At 37.9% G+C, this 17,310-nt stretch overlaps 1 protein-coding gene across 1 annotated transcript in view; it reads left to right on the top strand.

Moving 5' to 3' along the window:
• The window catches only part of APLF (aprataxin and PNKP like factor), a 77,082-nt gene that overhangs the window by 24,982 nt on the left and 34,790 nt on the right, over positions 1–17,310 (top strand). Inside the window, exons 3-6 of the mRNA XM_059407782.1 lie at positions 168–340; positions 4,021–4,168; positions 4,482–4,614; positions 12,574–12,755. Of these exons, the coding sequence (XP_059263765.1) occupies positions 168–340; positions 4,021–4,168; positions 4,482–4,614; positions 12,574–12,755 (636 nt within the window). The remainder of the gene's footprint in view (positions 1–167; positions 341–4,020; positions 4,169–4,481; positions 4,615–12,573; positions 12,756–17,310) is intronic.

The raw sequence follows: 17,310 nt of genomic DNA, 5'->3' as shown, positions 1-17,310 counted from the left end.
TTGTGTAGATAATAATTATTGTACTTATAAGTACAAGATTTATTAGACTTTTAATCTAAATTTGCAATGAAATTGTTTTGATACCCAAGTTTTGGATCAGTTCATGTTAGTTGTATTATTCTCATAATTTAGAATTTTATCCCTATTTTTTTTGTTGTTGTTGTTAGATACACACAAATCCATGTTTTTATCAGTCTTCCGAGAAGAGCCAGCTCTTACCCTTGAAGAGAAATCTATGGCGCTGGTTGAATCCTGGAGACAGTTTTTCTTTGCTAGTCGACAAATACATTTTCTCTGTTTCCTCTACACCCTGTGAAGCAGAAATGGAATGTACTTTAAGGTAAGATTGCCTGATGAAATTAGATCAAGTAATAGTAATTGTAACCTAGGGGTGGCTCGGTTGGTTAAGTGTCTGCCTTTGTTTCAGGTCCTGGGATCGAGCCTAATATCCGACTTCTTGCTCAGTAGGGAGCCTGCTTCTCCCTCTCCCTCTGCCACTTCCTCTGCTTGTGCTCTCTCTCTGTCAAATAAATCAATACAATCTTAAAATAAATTTTTCTTAAATAAAAGAATTTTTTAAAAAATGGTAATTGTAACCTAATTCCTCAGCCATCCACAAATGCTTCAGTAGAAACCATTCTAGGATTAAACTATGTTGCAGTATAGGAGTTACATGGGGTATGTATGGTATATGTGTTCGTGTGTGTTTCTCTAGCAAACATTTGACATTGGAAACCTACACCTCAATAGTGATTGCTCACATATGTGGTGTCTTTTACCATTGTGTTCAGAACGTATTTCCCATCTAATAGTAACCAGGATAGGTAATTTGAAACCAAGTACATTTTCTTTTAGCTTTTTAAATTTTATTAAGGTATTTAATCCCTCTGGCTTAGTATAACTCCTTGTAAAAATAACAGAAAATATAGAATTGGGAAACTGAGGAAATGAGGTATTACAATAAACATCTAATGTAAAGTTAATACACTAGTTTTGTTGAGGCAGTCATTAGCAGATTATTTGCCACTGTTTCGGCTTTTTTTTTTTTTTTAAGATTTCATTTATTTATTCAAGAGAGAGTATGTGTGTGTGTGTGAGAGAGAAAGAGAGAGAGAGAAGGAGCAGGGGGAGAGGTGGAGGGAGAAGCAGACTCCCGGCTGAGCAAGGAGTCTGATGCAGGGCTCGATCCCAGGACCTGGAATCATGACCTGAGCCAAAGGCAGACGCTTTAACAACTGAGCCACCCAGGTGCTGTCAGTTTTTAAATTATAGTCTACATAAACTGGACTAACAGAAGTAGATGGACAAAAGTGTACAGAATGTGTTCTGTGATTACAATAGTATTAAATTAAAAGTCAGTAACAATAGGGGTGGCTGGCTGGCTCAATTGGTAGAGCATGCAGTTCTTGATCTTGGGGTCATGTTGGGCATAGAGGTTACTTAAAAAAAATTAATAACTATAAAATAGAAAATCTCCCAAAATTTGGAATTAAACACACTTCTAAATAACTGTTAGGTCAAAGAGAATCACAAGGGGAATTAGAAAACATTTTGAAAAAAATAAATCTGAAAACAAAATAAAAATTTGTGAGATGAACCTAAAGTAGTTCTTAGAGGGAAATTTGTATTAAATGCCTGTATTAGAAGAAAGCTGTAAGCCCAGCGATCTGTGTTTCTACTTTAAGAAGATAGGCAGACAGGAGCAAATTAATCCCAAAGCATAATTCCCAAAGAATAACTTAATTGCTAAAACAGTCTTTAAAAAGAAGAAGAGTTTTTTGCACTATCCGGGGGAAGAGGGTCCCTATGGCGTTCTGCATGAATGCCCTGTGGGGTACCTAGCACCCCCCCAAAGCCATCAGAACAAACTTCCTGCTGGATTGAGGGATTCCTGTTCTAACTGAAAGGGAAACTTGCACAATGTCTGGAGCCCCTGATGTCCTGCAATGAAGGAAGAGGATGTCCTCAAATTCCTTGCAGCAGGAACCCAGTTCGTTGGCACCACCCTTGACTTCCAAATGGAACAGTATATCTGAAAAAGAAAAGTGATGGCATATACATCATAAATCTGAAGAGAACCTGGGAGAAGCTTCTGCTGGCAGCTCGTGTCATTGTTACCAGTTGATGTCAGTGTCATATCATCCAGGAATACTGCCCAGTGAGCTGTGCTGAAGTTTGCTGCTGCAACTGGAGCCAATCCTGTTGCTGGCTGCATCACTCCTGAAACCTTCACTAACCAGATCCAGGCAACTTCTGGTGGTCACAGATCTAAGGACTGGATTCTCAGGCATCTCACGTTAACCTGCCAGGATTCCTACCACCGCTCTGGGTAAGGCAGACTTTCCTCTGCACTATGTGGACATTGCCATCTGTTGCAACAAGGGAGCTCAATAGCGGGTCTGATGTGGTGAATGCTGGCATGGGAAGTTCTGTGCATACCTGGTACCATTTCTTGTGAATACCCTTGGGAGGTCGTGCCTGAGCTCTGCTTCTCCAGAGATCCTCACGACACTGAAAACGAATAGCAGGCTATTGCTGGAAAGGCTATGACCAACGAGGGATTTCAGGGTAAGCAAATGCTCCAGCTTCTGAGTTCACTTCTACTCAGTGTGAAGTTGCAGACTGGTCTGGAGGTGTGCAGGTGCCCTCTGTGTCTGTTCAGCAGTTCCTGCTGAAGACTGGAGCGCTCAGCCTGCCAGTGAAGATTGTCTGCAGCTCCCACTTCTCAGGCCACTGAATAGGTAGGAACAACCACTGAGGTGCTCTTCCACAAAGGCAAACAAAATGGAAATAAGGTTGATGGAAAATAAACAGTTCCTAGAAGTTGAAAAAAAAAGAGTTGGAGGATTCACACTTCCCAATTTCAAAACCTATTACAAAGCTACAGTAATGAAGACAGTATGGTACTAGCATAAAGAAAGACATATAGATCAGGGAAATAGAATCAAAGGTCCAGAAATAAAGACCCTACAGTATGACCAACTGATTTTTGGCAAGATTGTCAGGACAATTAAATGGGAGAAACAGTAGTCTTTTCAACAATTGGTGTTGGGATAACTGGGTATCCACTTGCAAAAGAATGCAAAAGAATGTACTTCACACCATATAAAAATGAACTTAAAATGAATCAGAGACCTAAATATTAGAGCTAAAACTGTGAAATTAGGAAAAAATACAGGTATAAATCTTTGTGACTTTGGATTAGGCAGTGGTTTCTTAGAACACCAAAAGCACAGAATGTGGTACAAATGGAATTATATGATTTGTAGCCTTCTGAGTTTGGCTTCTTTGAGATTCATCCATGTTGTTGTGTATCAGTGGATTATTCCTTTTTATTTCTGAATAGTATTTCCAACTTATCAAATGTTCAAAAAAGTACATTTTTTGGCTTGTCTTTATGTATGATTAGTAAATAATAATCCGTCAACTTTGGATGATCTTACTGCACTTTGCAGCCAAGTGGGAGGTAGCTGGTTCTGCTAGTATGTTCCATATGTGACCATGGATGTTCTTGTGTCAGAAGAGTTAGCTTCCGACTGGACTACAGGTTTGGGGAGATTTCACAAATGGCTATACTGGCCAGAACTCCAGTAGCAGCTGCATGTGCACATGACATCAGGATCTTATTTTTTTCTTCAAAAGTCATACGAGCTTATCTGTTATTCTCACAGTTTGCATTTCTCTTGGGGTGCTGGGTGGCCATCTTAACTTTTATGGGCTATCGAGACAAATAACTGAGTAAGGACAGAGCTCTTAAGCCTTAAGAGAGATGGTTACTATCCATCTTAGAAATACCTAGTGGTTTCTAGGCTAATCATTTGGAAAGATAAATGTATTTTTTGAAGAACATATAATTTTAGTCTATATATTTTATTCTGTGCTATCATCTGCTTTTTTCGTCATCTGTCTTGCTAAGGCCAAGAGAAGGAGCACAATTCATTAGTTAGATATACTTAGGAGTATTACATTTATAATGACATGGTGTAATAGAAGTGTTTTAATGATTATTTTATTTTATAGAAATAGTCAAATGCTTGATGAAGATAATATACTGAATGTAACACCAAAATCTTTCTCCGTTCACTCGCCTGATGAGACAACTGGTGCCCCACAGCTGGAAAGAAGCACAGAAATAGCTAAGGCCCAAACTACTTCTGCAAATAGTGAGGTGAGAAATTTAAGATCTCATCCATTTGTAACATACTCCTTATTTCAAGGAGAGAAAAGACAACTGAAGTGAACTATATCATGACAATATTACCGGCATTGCTGCTTTTATGTTAAGCTGTACAGAATATCACAGTAGTCCACCGTGTCAACTAATAGAGATAATGAATTTCTTTCTTTGAGAAGTTTGAGCAATTCAGCCCATACTTGCAGATAGGTTTTTTTAATGGTAGTTTCCTGCAAAGTAAATAATTTTACAATTTCATTAAGGTTGCATAATTATTTTAATAATTAAGATATAGATGTCTTTTTAGTGTTTCCTAGGTGAATGTAGAGACCATAGTAAGCAACAGTCAAATCCTGAGCAGAGGAGAAGAATTCTTCCAGCATGGATGTTAACAGAAAATCTCGGTGACCAAAATCTTTCAGCAACAATCAGCAAGGGGGGTAGGTTTTGTTTTGAAAACATTAAGCAGAATTTGGAAGTTTTTCTGAACAAATGGAGATAGACTAGTGGTTTTATAAGTGTATCACTTAGCCTAACATTTCTTTAGATGTGTACATGAAGTCTAACTTAAAACATAAGCTATTGCGTTATGTCATTTATCATACACCATCCTGCTAATTACCTTTGATTTATGTGCCAGATTTATGTGCTGATAATGTAGATTTTCAAACATACCTGTTGGTGTCATGTCAGTGATAAAAGGTCAGCACAGTTTTCAGCACAGCTTTCTAAATTAATTTAATTAAATTAAAAACTGCCAGGCACACATGATTATGTGCTGGAGGAGTCAAAGAAGAGGACCTCTGTCCCAGTATAGCTCACTGTCATGGCAGATATCATGGGGATTTATGCCAGCTGCTGGGCATTCCCATTGAAGACTATAATGTTCACTGCATTGTTGTAGTCTTTTATTTGCAACTTGTAGCCATCTTAGGTATAGTTTCTATTTACTGCTAGTTTTCTTTCTTTTTTTTTTTTTTTAAAGATTTTACTTATTTATTTGACAGAGAGAGAGAGAGATCACAAGTAGGCAGAGCAGCAGGTGGGAGTGGGGGAGCAGTTGGGAAGCAGGCTCCCCGCTGAGCAGAGAGCCCAATGCAGGGCTCTATCCCAGGACCCTGAGGTCAAGGCAGAAGGCAGAGCTGAAGGCAGAGGCTTAGCCCACTGAAGGCAGAGGCTTAGCCCACTGAACCACCGAGGCACCCCTGTTTTCTTTTATATGGGTCACATTTTCTGTTTATTCTCAAGTTCAGTAACTTCCTATGGGATATTGGATATTATAAATGATATATTATAGAGATTTTTTATTTTATGTTCGTCTGAAGAAATATTTTTATTTTAATAGTGATTAATTTGGCCTACTAGGCAATCTTCTTCTAATAGGCACTAATTTGGACCCTGCCCGCTCTTTCCCCTGCTGCAGTCACCAGCCACAGCCTCTGCTTAGTCCTAGCAGCTTCCATCTGCTGCTTGTCCTTCCACATGTGGCTCAGCAGCCAGTGAAGGACTTGGGTCAGTTTTAAATGTAAATTTTGGTTCATGGCCCTCTGAGGCTTCCTAACTTTCTAACTGCTCTACCAAGCCTCAGAGTCTGTGCTCTGGCCGGTTAAACCAATAAGGCTGTTTTCTGCCACCTGTGGATTGGGAGATGCCCTGGGTGGATGGGGAGGGGGAAGCTACAGATCCACAAACCGGCTTATACTTAATTTTTCCAGTTCTGCCTTTTCATCACTCTGCAATGCCTTCAAATAGTTGTTTTTTAATATTTTGTCCAAAATTTATACTGGTTTTATTTTGCATGAATAGTTCAGTCACACTACTCTGCCATTGTACCCTGAGCAGAACTGAATACGTGCTGGAGTTGACTGTTACTGCTCTCACTGCTTCTCATATTCAGCATCATGGTCATAGAAGCAGTCTCAAGATTTGGATCACATATGTTATATACCAAACATTCCTTATTTAATTCGAGTTTGGAATTTCGTAGGATCAGAGTGACCTCTTGGGAAAAGTAGGTTATATATTATATATTGTGAGAGATGTGATCTGGAGAATTTTCATATATAAACCCAAGATTTCCTGGTAAGAATTTTATTCCAGTATAGTGGTTTTCAAACCTCCACCACCCACCATTACATATGTAACATTTTTATCAGTAACATTTCTCATTAAGTGCAGTAATTCCTCAGTTTTCAGGAAGGAAATGGGGAGTGGTGAATGGTGGTGGAGAAGGGGTAGCTAGCACTTTCTCTCAGTAGACCAGTTTCTCAAATATAGAAAGAATAACTTCAATTGACTAAAGATTGGAACAATGTCAGCTGCCTCCCTGCAAGCAAGTCCTTTTCTTTCAGAGTTGTTCTGCGCGGTAACTGCTTCTGTGCTACCACTATTAGCTTGCTTATAATAGTCCAAAATACATTTTGCTTCAAATTAAAAATAACTATTAACTTTCACTAGCGAGAAGTACCCTAATAAAATATGAAGCACCTTTTTGAGTACTCACCTTAAAAATGCAAAGGATAACAATTTGCCATTGATTTGGATAAGAATATTATGTAATACATGATGTACTTAAAATGCTAAAGCTTCAAAATAAGATAGAAAAATGTTTGGATTCTAGCATGTCTTCTTTCTCATAAGCAGACTTTGGGGGTACATGTAAGAGAAAACTTAGGTTACTTAATTCCTTTAGAAATAGAAAGAGTGAGAAATACACATAGGAATAGTTTAGCACTTGAATCCAGCTAATTAAAAATCAAAATAATTTGACTTTTTCTGCCCTGTACTTTATTATCATTGTTGTTGTTTTATTTGTTTGTTTAAGTAATAAATCATCCAGATCAATAGACCAATGCTAGAGATTTTAAAAAATCAATTTCTAGGACGCATTTTGGACTCATTTAGAAGTAGGTTACTTTCCTATGTCTTTTGCATTTTTTAGTACTATACTTTGTTCATTGATACCTATTTAGATTATCTGATTAACTTGATACTTTGGAACCTTTTGTGTCACTAGGTACAAAACAGATAACATGAACTGATGTTAAATGCCTTATCCAGGATCATGTAATAAAAGCCAGAGCCATAATTGAGACCTAGCTCTGTGTGACTTTAAAGCCCACATGCTGAGCTGTGTCACTATGCAGCCACCTAAATTTACCTTTTCTGTGTTGTGGTGTTTTTATGCTTTTTTGTTTTAATATGCCCTTGCATGCTCTCCTAGATCTCTTCTTAGTTTAATTCTTGATTTAATCCATAAATCTATCTGAATTTTTGCTGTGATCAGGCTGTCCTTTTTGTTTCTCAGCCACTATAGTTCGAGTTTATTTTCTGGGTTCCCAGATACTAGCCATTGGATGTTATCATGAGTTTCTCAGGCTTGGGCTAAAATTTTCCTCATGTCCCTTAGTGATTCACAAGTGAATATATTTGGGCATAGGCTTTCAGAACTTCTCTTCTCTTCTCTTGGCTTCCAGTCATTTCTGTTCCCTTAGCCTCCTAGGCTCCAAGACAAGTCATAATTTCTGGGCTATGACACTTGTGCTGGATTGCAAAAGGAGCTTTTAAATTTTTAAATCATTCTGCTCTGTAGAACACTTATTCTCCCATCTACTAACCCTCCAACATGGAGTAATGAAAAGTAGCACATGCTGAAAAAGATTAAAGTAGTCCCCAAATCATTTGGTTTGCATTTAATTTTGTACTCTGAATATTTTCCACATGACCACTCAAGGCAGATGATAAATGTTGAACTGACATTCTGTTAATTTGACTGTAACTTAAATTTTACTTGAGTGGTAGTTATTCTGTTTAATTTCCAGCAGTCCTGCTAAATTATCCAAGTAATTCTAATAGTTTTTAAGTCTCTCAGATTATCTAGCTGTAGTCATATCTACAAAATTATGGTAGTTCTGACTTTTTTGCTCCGTTTATTGTCTTTAAAAATTTTTATTTCATGAACTAGACCCTGTAATTTTTTGTTTTAAGATTTTATTTATTTATTTGACAGAGAGACGCCATGAGAGAGGGAACACAAGCAGGGGGAGTAGGAGAGGGAGAAGCAGGCTTCCCACTGAGCCTGGAGCCCAATGCAGGACTTGATCCCAGGACCCTGGGATCATGACCCGAGCTGAAGGCAGACACTTAACAACTGAGCCACCCAGGCACCCTAGACCCTGTAATTTTAAAAATGGATAAAATTGACAGCTCCATCTTATTCCTGATTTTTATAGGGATTCTATTAGTATTTCAGCATTAAAATGGTATTCAGTTTTGATACTCTTACCATGTTTAGGATGTTTTCTTTTTTTCTTATTTTTTTCCTTCAGGAATAACTATTGAATTCTTTGATGAATTTTTTAGTATAGATATAGTCCTGCAAAGGGGTAGATAGGGATGCAGGCAGGGGAGGGCGTAGGCAAGCAGTGGGGTGGGGGTGGGCCTAAAAAAGAGAAAAAGGAAAAAAAGAAATACTCCTGCATTTTCATGTGTCAGTGTAATTAGTGATGTTGGTAGATTTCCTAATGTACCATGCTTGGGGTCCTGGAGTAAGTCTGATTTGTCATGATGGTTTATTATTTTTAAGCTCTGTTAGATCAGAGTTGCTGATACTTAGTTTAGAACATTGGCGTCTGTATTCGTAAGTGTGGTTATTATTTTCCTCCATGTGTGCCATCCATGTCAGATTTTAGTCTTGAACAAAGTTAGATTTTTCCTTATACGCTCAAGGACAGTTTGAATAACAGGAATACCTGTTCCTTTAGAGGATCTTTTTATATCACAATCTGAGCCTGGTTCCTACTTTTAGTAATTGATAGTTCTAGCAGGAATAGGAATAGTTAAGTTCGACCAGTAAAAAATGAAATGAAACATCCAGAAACAGATCAAATTAACATATAGTTAATATATTAAAAATTAACAGTTCAAATTTATAGGGAGAGGGTAAATTATTATTATAAATGATGTTGGGAAAATTAACTTTCCATTTGAAAGAAAACAAAGTTAGAGCACTACCTCATACCATATTCTTAAATTTTATTGAATTAATAATCTTAATGTAGAAATTAAAACTATTAAGGCATTTGAAGAAAATATGGGAACAATATTTTTATTACTTCTGGGAGGCTTTCTTATGATGAGAGGGAACCTGGAACCATCAGGGGAAAATTAACAGGTGCATTTAGGTTAAAAGTGAAAAAACATGCTGTTTTCCCCTGGGGATAAAAATATATGTCTATAAAAAATAAAAAATTAAAAAAAAAGTGAAAAAACAAAAACAAGAACAAAAGCTTTGTGTGCAGAAGACACCAAAAACCAAGCCAGAGGCAAGTAGCAGACTGCCAAACCTACTGGGTGATGTTATCTGTCACACTTCTAAAACATAGAAGGTTAATAATTATTACTTAGCAACAAAAAGGAAGGTAAAACTCAGAAATTTTGGACCTAGTATATGACATACTACAGAAGAATAAATAAAAGTAGGCAATAAATATATGACTGCTTTGCCAGTCTTTCTTACATATTTAAATATACAGCACTCTTTGATCTACAGATTCTATGTATTTATCCCACAAGAATAATAGCATTTATAGTTTTGGTCCTGTGTGTGTTTACATATATATGTATATATTTGTAGGTATATTTGGTTAACCTTAGCAAGCTGGGAAGGATACACTTTGAATTGTTAATATAACTGTTGGGGGGTTCTTTCAGAGGATGAAGTTGGATGGATGTGATTGGAATGACGTGTGTGTAGTTGAGCTATCTGTCATTCAGATACTGTTAGTGTAATAGCTCATATAAGTAAATGCAACTAGTAATATTAAAAATGAAGTGATTGATTTTAGCAGATTTTCTATCCTACTGCAGCCATTTAACTGCACCTATTCCAGATTTATTTATTTATTTATTTATCAATATTTTATCTATTTATTTGACAGACAGAGATCACAAGTAGGCAGAGAGGCAGGCAGAGAGAGAGGGGGAAGCAAGGCTCCCTGCTGAGCAGAGAGCCCAAAGTACCTATAACAGATTTAGAAAAGTGTTTGGTATGCCAGATTTGAAGATTATTATGAACTAATTAAGCTCTTTATTTTATGTACTCTTTGTAAGGAGGATCTTTACAACAATACCAAAATGGCTTCTTCCTATGCAAAAAGAAATGAGCTCTGGTCCCTAGAAGGAATATTTGTAGTGGAGAACTTGGAATATTGAAGAATATTTTAAATATATATTTTTAATTTTATGATTTTTAAAAGACGATTTTATTTATTTTAGAGAGAGAACAAGAGAGCATGCTGGGGGTTGGGGAGGGGCAGAGGGAGAGAATCTCAAACTGGGGCTCAGTTTCACGACCCCGAGATCATGACCTGAGCCAAAACCAAGAGCCTAATGCTTAACCTGATTAAGCTGCTCGGGTGCCCCTTGTTTTTGATTTTATGTACATGTGTGACACTTGGAATATAGTAAACTGGTGTTTGGGCAAATGCTGTGTCTTAATTTACATTTTTAGTTCTTAGTATAGTAAGTTGATTATTTCTCTTGATTTGACTAATTCATATTTGTTGTAGCATTTGGACATTTGCTGCATGAAGCTGTATAGTCCTGACAGTTTCTAAAATGATATGAAATCTTCCTAATTTAGATTCAAAGGAAATAGTTAAGTAATTTAGGCAAAGTTTAGTTATTGAATAGTTTATTCATAAATTTCTTATGTATATACATTATGTTTATATTGGTTCAATTGATTTTCTTATTAAATAATGTGGACAGTATTTCTTTCCTAACTTTAATGAAGGACTGTTATTTCGGGCCACTTGAATATCCTTTCGTACAAATTTGAGTACACTACAGCCCATGAGCCAAATCCAGCATGCTGCCTGTTTTTGTCACTAAAGTTTTCCTGGAACACAGCTGTGCTCATCCCTGCATGTATTGTCTGTGGCTGCTTTTACAGCATAGAGGCAGAGTTGGGTAGTTATGACAGACACTATATGGCCAACAAAAAGCTCTGGCTTTTTGTAGAAAAAATTGCCAAACCTTGCTTTAGAACATTAGTGACTATGGATTGCCTTACATACCTATATTCAGACTCTCCAGGGAATTTTTGGACCAATTCTGCTTATGGTCACAATTCATTTAGTCAAACATTTATTGAGTTTTATGCTAGACACATTTCTAGGTGCTGGAGACACCAGGAGAGAATGGTGAACACGACACATAAAGTTTCTGTCCTCAGGAAGTTGTCATTTGAGTATAGGGGAGACAGATAATTAAAAGTGAAAATTGTCCTCTTAAAAACAGTAGATTTCGAGGAGGGGAGAAATAGGGTGGCTGGGTGATGGATATTGGGGAGTTTGTGTACTATGGTGAATGCTGTGAATTGTGTAAGACTGATGATTCACAGACCTGTACCCCTGAAACAAATAGTACATTGTATGTTAATTAAAAAAAGAATAGATTTTTTTTCTGATGAGAGGAATCATAGATTTATTAAGAAAATATTATACTGGGCGCCTGGGTGGCTCAGTGGGTTAAGCCGCTGCCTTCGGCTCAGGTCATGATCTCAGGATCCTGGGATCGAGTCCCACATCGGGATCTCTGCTCAGCAGGAATCCTGTTTCCCTCTCTCTCTCTCTGCCTGCCTCTCTGTCTACTGTGAACTCTCTCTGTCAAATAAATAAATAAAATCTTTAAAAAAAAAAAAAAGAAAAGAAAATATTATACTGACTTGAGTTTGCCATATATATTGAACCTCAGGTAAATATTATATGGGGTACAGTGTCCATTGTTATTGAGACTTATTTTGGAAATTGGTGAGGTTTGTGGTGATCACTCTTGTTTTGGGGTTATTTTGGGTTCTTTTTTTTTCCATTTTTATTTTGGGTTCTTAATCTGTTACTAAGTTGAATTCCTCACTGTGGATGTTAGGAGCTCAATAATTATATGTCAAATTCATTGGGTAGATATTAAATTTTCTGTTAGAGAAATTCAGTGCTAAAATAAAAAAATATATATTTAACACATATCAGATGCTCTGCTATAGTTTATATATTGTACCTCATTTACTCCTCGTAACTCTATGAGTTGTTATTATTATAATTCCTTTCATTGGAATGATAAAGCCCAGAGTTCAGAGAGGTAAGGTGAAGCAGTTCAAAGATGACATCTGTTCATATTAGCATATTGGTGTGGCTCTCTCCAGGGCTGGAGCTCCTGGCCAAAGTGCTGCTTAATTCTTTTATGAGATATGCAAATAAGTGTTTTCAAGTTGGCATTAATCTGAATGGAACTTTACTTTTAATTGTCCTTTAATCCTTTTTCTTCTTTCTTTTAATGGATTATTGACATTTGAAAATACAGAAGGTAATTTTTTTCTTCTTTTTCATTGTGTGTTTCAGATAATATAATCCAGGAATGTGGAAAAGAAGAAATCTGCAAAGATAAAATTCAAGTAAACATAACACAGCCAGGAAGAAAGCGATTAATTTCATCAGGAAGTTCAGACAGTACATCAGCAGAACAAGATACAGGGAAAAAATGCAGAGATGCTGATCAAGAAGAGACTATCACTTCATCCAAGGTGATTTTTTTTTTTTAATGTATTATTTGGGGGTGCCAGGCTGGCTTAGTTGGTAGCATGTGTCTTTTGACCTGGAGGTTGTGGGTTTGAGCCCCACATTGGGTGTAGAAATTAAAAATAAAATCTTAAAAAAATTTATTATTTGATCATTTGTTTTCTTCATCAAGTGTTCTAGATAAGAATTAATTATATGCTGTATACAGCAAGGAAAAACCAAAGATGTTCTTTATTACTGAGTTTATGAAGATAAAATCTAGCCCAAATTTTTTTGGCTTACTAAAATTAATATAGTACTTACTTTGTAGAAAACAAATCTACTTAATATAGAATTTTTCAGACTGGAAAAAAAGTGGAGACTTGACGGTTGTAATGGGTACCTCCATTCTGAAAACCTGGGTTCTTTTATTGGTCATTCTCAGACTACATATAATCACCTTTTTCTTGATACCTATGAAGAACAACTGATAGGCTAGTTCTTAATAGCCTGTTGCAGCATTACTTCTGGGCTAATTTCAGTATTTGAAAAACTTCTCTTTCCTCTTTCAGTTTTTGCTAACTCACTAGAATAGTTTGGCTGACTTAAGCATTCTTTAACACTGGGTACTTAATGAAAATGGGGCCTATTATTGGATGCCTTTTAAAAAAAAAAGAGGGAGTTAGAGAGAGAGATTGCACAAATGAGTGAGCAAGCCCAGGGCAGAAAGGTTAGGTATCTTTCCTCTTTAGAGAGACATGGCTTTAGGTAATAGTTTTTATGAGTGTTACAGACCTATGGCCCAGCTTCATGGGTCTCCATCTTTTTAGTGTCAGTGAACACCAAAGGAGTAGGTTGGTTTTAGAGTAGTGTACACTGGGATGATTGAAATGCTGTCTGCTCTTCCGGAGGTTTGGGCCTTTTGTAGTACTCGCTTCATTCCAGCTTCCTCTCCCATTAGGAAAGATCTAACTTCTCGCTGGATCCTTTCTTCTAGTTAGGGAAGTGGGGTCTAATCCCCATAGGGTCAACATCTTGACTTACTTATGGAGTCAGGTTTAATAAATGAAAACACAACATTTTCTGACTCACATGTATTGACCATAACAAGTTATTAAGATAAATCTTGTTTAACTTTAACCCAGGAATACCTGGGTGGCTCAGCTGGTTGGGCATCTGCCTTTGGCTTTAGTCATGATCTAGGATTCCTGGTATCAGGCCTGGCATGGGGATTCCCCCTGCTGGGGAGAGGGAAGCCTGCTTCTCCCTCTCCCTCCCCTTCTGCCTCTGCCTCTCCCCTGTTGGGCACTTTCTCTCTGTCAAATAAATAAATAAATGAAGTCTTTAAAAAAAAAAAAAAACTTGTTTAACTTTGAGTCCTAATATGCTATATTCTCTGAACAATTTGTGTATAAAGGGATGGGAGGAATTGTTGGACATCATCTTTGATAATTATTAGCACACAAACATAGAGGAATAATTCAGTTTTCAGAATGGAAAGGAAAACAGCAGGAACTATAGATTATAAAGACCACCTGGTACAAGGGACTTGACCAAAATCTTATTGGTCTATGGTTTTCCCATCTTTGCCTCTCGAATCATCCTTCACTGCTGATGGCAGGCTTGCTTCACACGGTATAAAATGTGGGTGCTGGTAGCTCCAGGCTCATGTCATCTCGTTTTTCAACTTAAGAGGAAAAATGAGAGTTTCTCTGTGGTTGCTTCTGTGGTAAATTCTAGGGACTTGATCATGAAATCTCTACTTAGACCATTCACAGTGCTCAGACAGATGAAGTAGTATCATTACCCCTTTGTAGTCATATATACACCCATTATCAGACAGATGGAGGAAAGGGGGTCTAGAAAGAATAAATAATAGGTATTGTAGTATTTTTGGACAGGGGAATACTATAGTTAGATCCGGATAAATTCAGAAACTGGTAGTTTTTAAGTTGGTCGACATCAACTTAACAAATGAGGTTTGGAATGGTTGGAAACACATGGGATATACCGTAAGGTGAAAGAGCTGATGTGAGAAAGAAGAGACTTGCAGAATTTCATGCACCTAGAGGGGATTCTCTTGTTTTGGCTTGGCCTCTGTTGAGTGATCAGGTGTCAGGGTGGTCAGTTTAAGACAGAGAGCCAACCTGAAAGTAACTCAAGCCTTTCTTCAGTTAGTGTGACAGTGCAAGCAAAAGGGGAAATGACTTGTCGGCTCCCCAGTGTTCCATTTTGTTCCAGGGAACAGCACTTGGCAAGAATCAGCACATAGGTGTAGAGAATTCTCTAACTTCTGAGGAGCCTTGGACCAAAGGCTTTGCTTCTTTCTAGACAAGGATGAAGGAGAAGAGGAGAGGAGGAGTGAAAAGATACTGAGTCAAAGTACAGAAAAGTGCCTCAGTTGAAGCCCCACATAGGGGAATCACTGAAGATCGATGGGAAGGGCCTAAGCCCACACCCCTCCCCCACACCTACCAAAGAAGCTCTGGATGGAGGCACCTGGGCTAGGAATGCACCATAAACATGGCTAGCCCACTGAGGCTTGAGTCCTTGATTGCAACTCCCTCCAGAAAACTGTAACACACTGGCTGTGCACCATGTCTGCTGTGGGGAGGGCAACTTCCCCCATGAGGCCTGCTGGCCAAAGCCTTGTGATTGTCCAAGCTTGGGCCTGAAGGATCATATATAGGATTTTGGCCTAGCGCCAGACTCCTCAGTCTGCATCTTGCCCTGCTGACTGCTGAACCACATCAGTTCCAGGCAGACCAAGTGGCCTGAGTGTCCTACAGCCCGCTTCTGTCTATTCCTTTTTTTTTTTTTTTTTAAGATTTTATTTATTTATTTGACAGAGAGAAATCACAAGTAGACAGAGAGGCAGGCAGAGAGAGAGAGAGGGAAGTAGGCTCCCTGCTGAGCAGAGATCCCGATGCGGGACTCGATCCCAGGACCCTGAGATCTTGACCCGAGCCGAAGGCAGCGGCTTAACCCACTGAGCCACCCAGGCGGCCCCTGTCTATTCCTTTTAATCTGAGTTAGAGTCCCCCCTACCTTGAATCCCATCTACTTTTCTTTTTTTCTTTTTTTAAACTGTATAGAATTGTATTTTGTTTTCCTTAACTTTGACAAGTTCTTTATAGATTTCGGACACTAGCCCTTTATCTGATAAAACATTTGTAAATACCTTCTCCCATTCTGTTGATTATCTTTTGGTTTTGTCGACTGTTTCCTTTGCTATGCAAAAGCTTTTTATCTTGATGAAGTCCCTATAGTTCATTTTTGCCTGTGTTTCCCTTGCCTTTGGAGACATGTCTAGCAAAAAGTTGCTGCGGCTACGGCCAGAGATGTTACTGCCTGTGTTCTCAAGGATTTTGTTGGATTTCTGTTTCAGATTGAGGCGTTTCATCAAAATTGAGTCTATTTTTGTGTATGGTGTAAGGAGATGGTCCAGTTTTATTCTTCTGCATGTGGCTGTCCCATTTTCCCAACACCATTTGTTGAAGAGACTGTCTTTTTTCCGTTGGACATTCTTTCCTGCTTTGTCAAAGATTAGTTAACCATAGAGTAGAGGGACTATTTCTGGGTTCTCTGTTCTGTTTCTTTCTTTTTTTTTTTTTTTTTTAAGATTTTATTTATTTATTTGACAGAGAGATGGAGAGCCCAAGTAGGCAGAGTGGCAGGCAGAGGGAAAGGAAGAGGGAGAAGCAGTCTCTCCACTAAGCAGGGAGCCCAATGTGGGGCTTGATCCTAGGACCTCAGGATCATGACCTGAGCTGAAGGCAGACGCTCAACCGACTGAGCCACCCAGGCACCTCTCAGTTCTGTTTCTGTTATCTGTGTGTCTGTTTTTGTGTCAGTACCATACTATTCAGGGGTCTTTTCTGGTTCCATATAAATTTTCAGATTATTTGTTCCACCTCGGTGAAAAAAGTTGATGGTGTTTTGATGGGGATTGTATTGAATGTGTAGATTGTTCTAGGTAACATAGACATTTTAATAATATTTGTCCTTCCAACCCATAAACATGGAACTAAGGTCTCCTACTCTGCTATCTTAGAAAGTTAATCTTGCCTTTCTGTTTTGATAGGCTTGACTAGACATTGTAGAAGGTGGCATAGTAAGCTAACAATTTATAATAATATAATCTTTCCTCCATTTCCACCCCCCTCATACTTGTCTGACCTATATCTAAATTTCACATTTAAGTCTTTGGGTATTTATATTAATTTGTCCTTATTTGAGCCTTGGGACTGATTGTGATAGATGATATGGCAGGTTAAATTATCTTGACCTCTAGTTCTAGCTACAGGGGTCATGAGTCGCTAAGTCACAGTGGGCCTCTTAGTTTAATTAACCATGAACAGCCCAGAAGTCCATTCAGGCAGTAAGATATTAAAGAGATAAAAAGAGGAGAAAAACACCCAATTTAGCGTGTCTTGAAGATGGAGGTTGTTCTGCCTTATCAGGGTGCTATAGTGATTTATTTGGCAAAACCAATAATTTAGCAAGTGTTTATCTCAGGAAGTATGAATCCCGAGAACTGATTGTAGAGTGTCATGTACCCATATTGGTTGTTTGTATGTA

Source organism: Mustela nigripes, chromosome 7 (genome assembly GCF_022355385.1).
Source record: "Mustela nigripes isolate SB6536 chromosome 7, MUSNIG.SB6536, whole genome shotgun sequence".
NCBI lineage: Eukaryota > Metazoa > Chordata > Mammalia > Carnivora > Mustelidae > Mustela > Mustela nigripes.
Note: the sequence above shows the minus strand (reverse complement) of the source record. Positions and strands in the feature narration are given on the sequence as shown.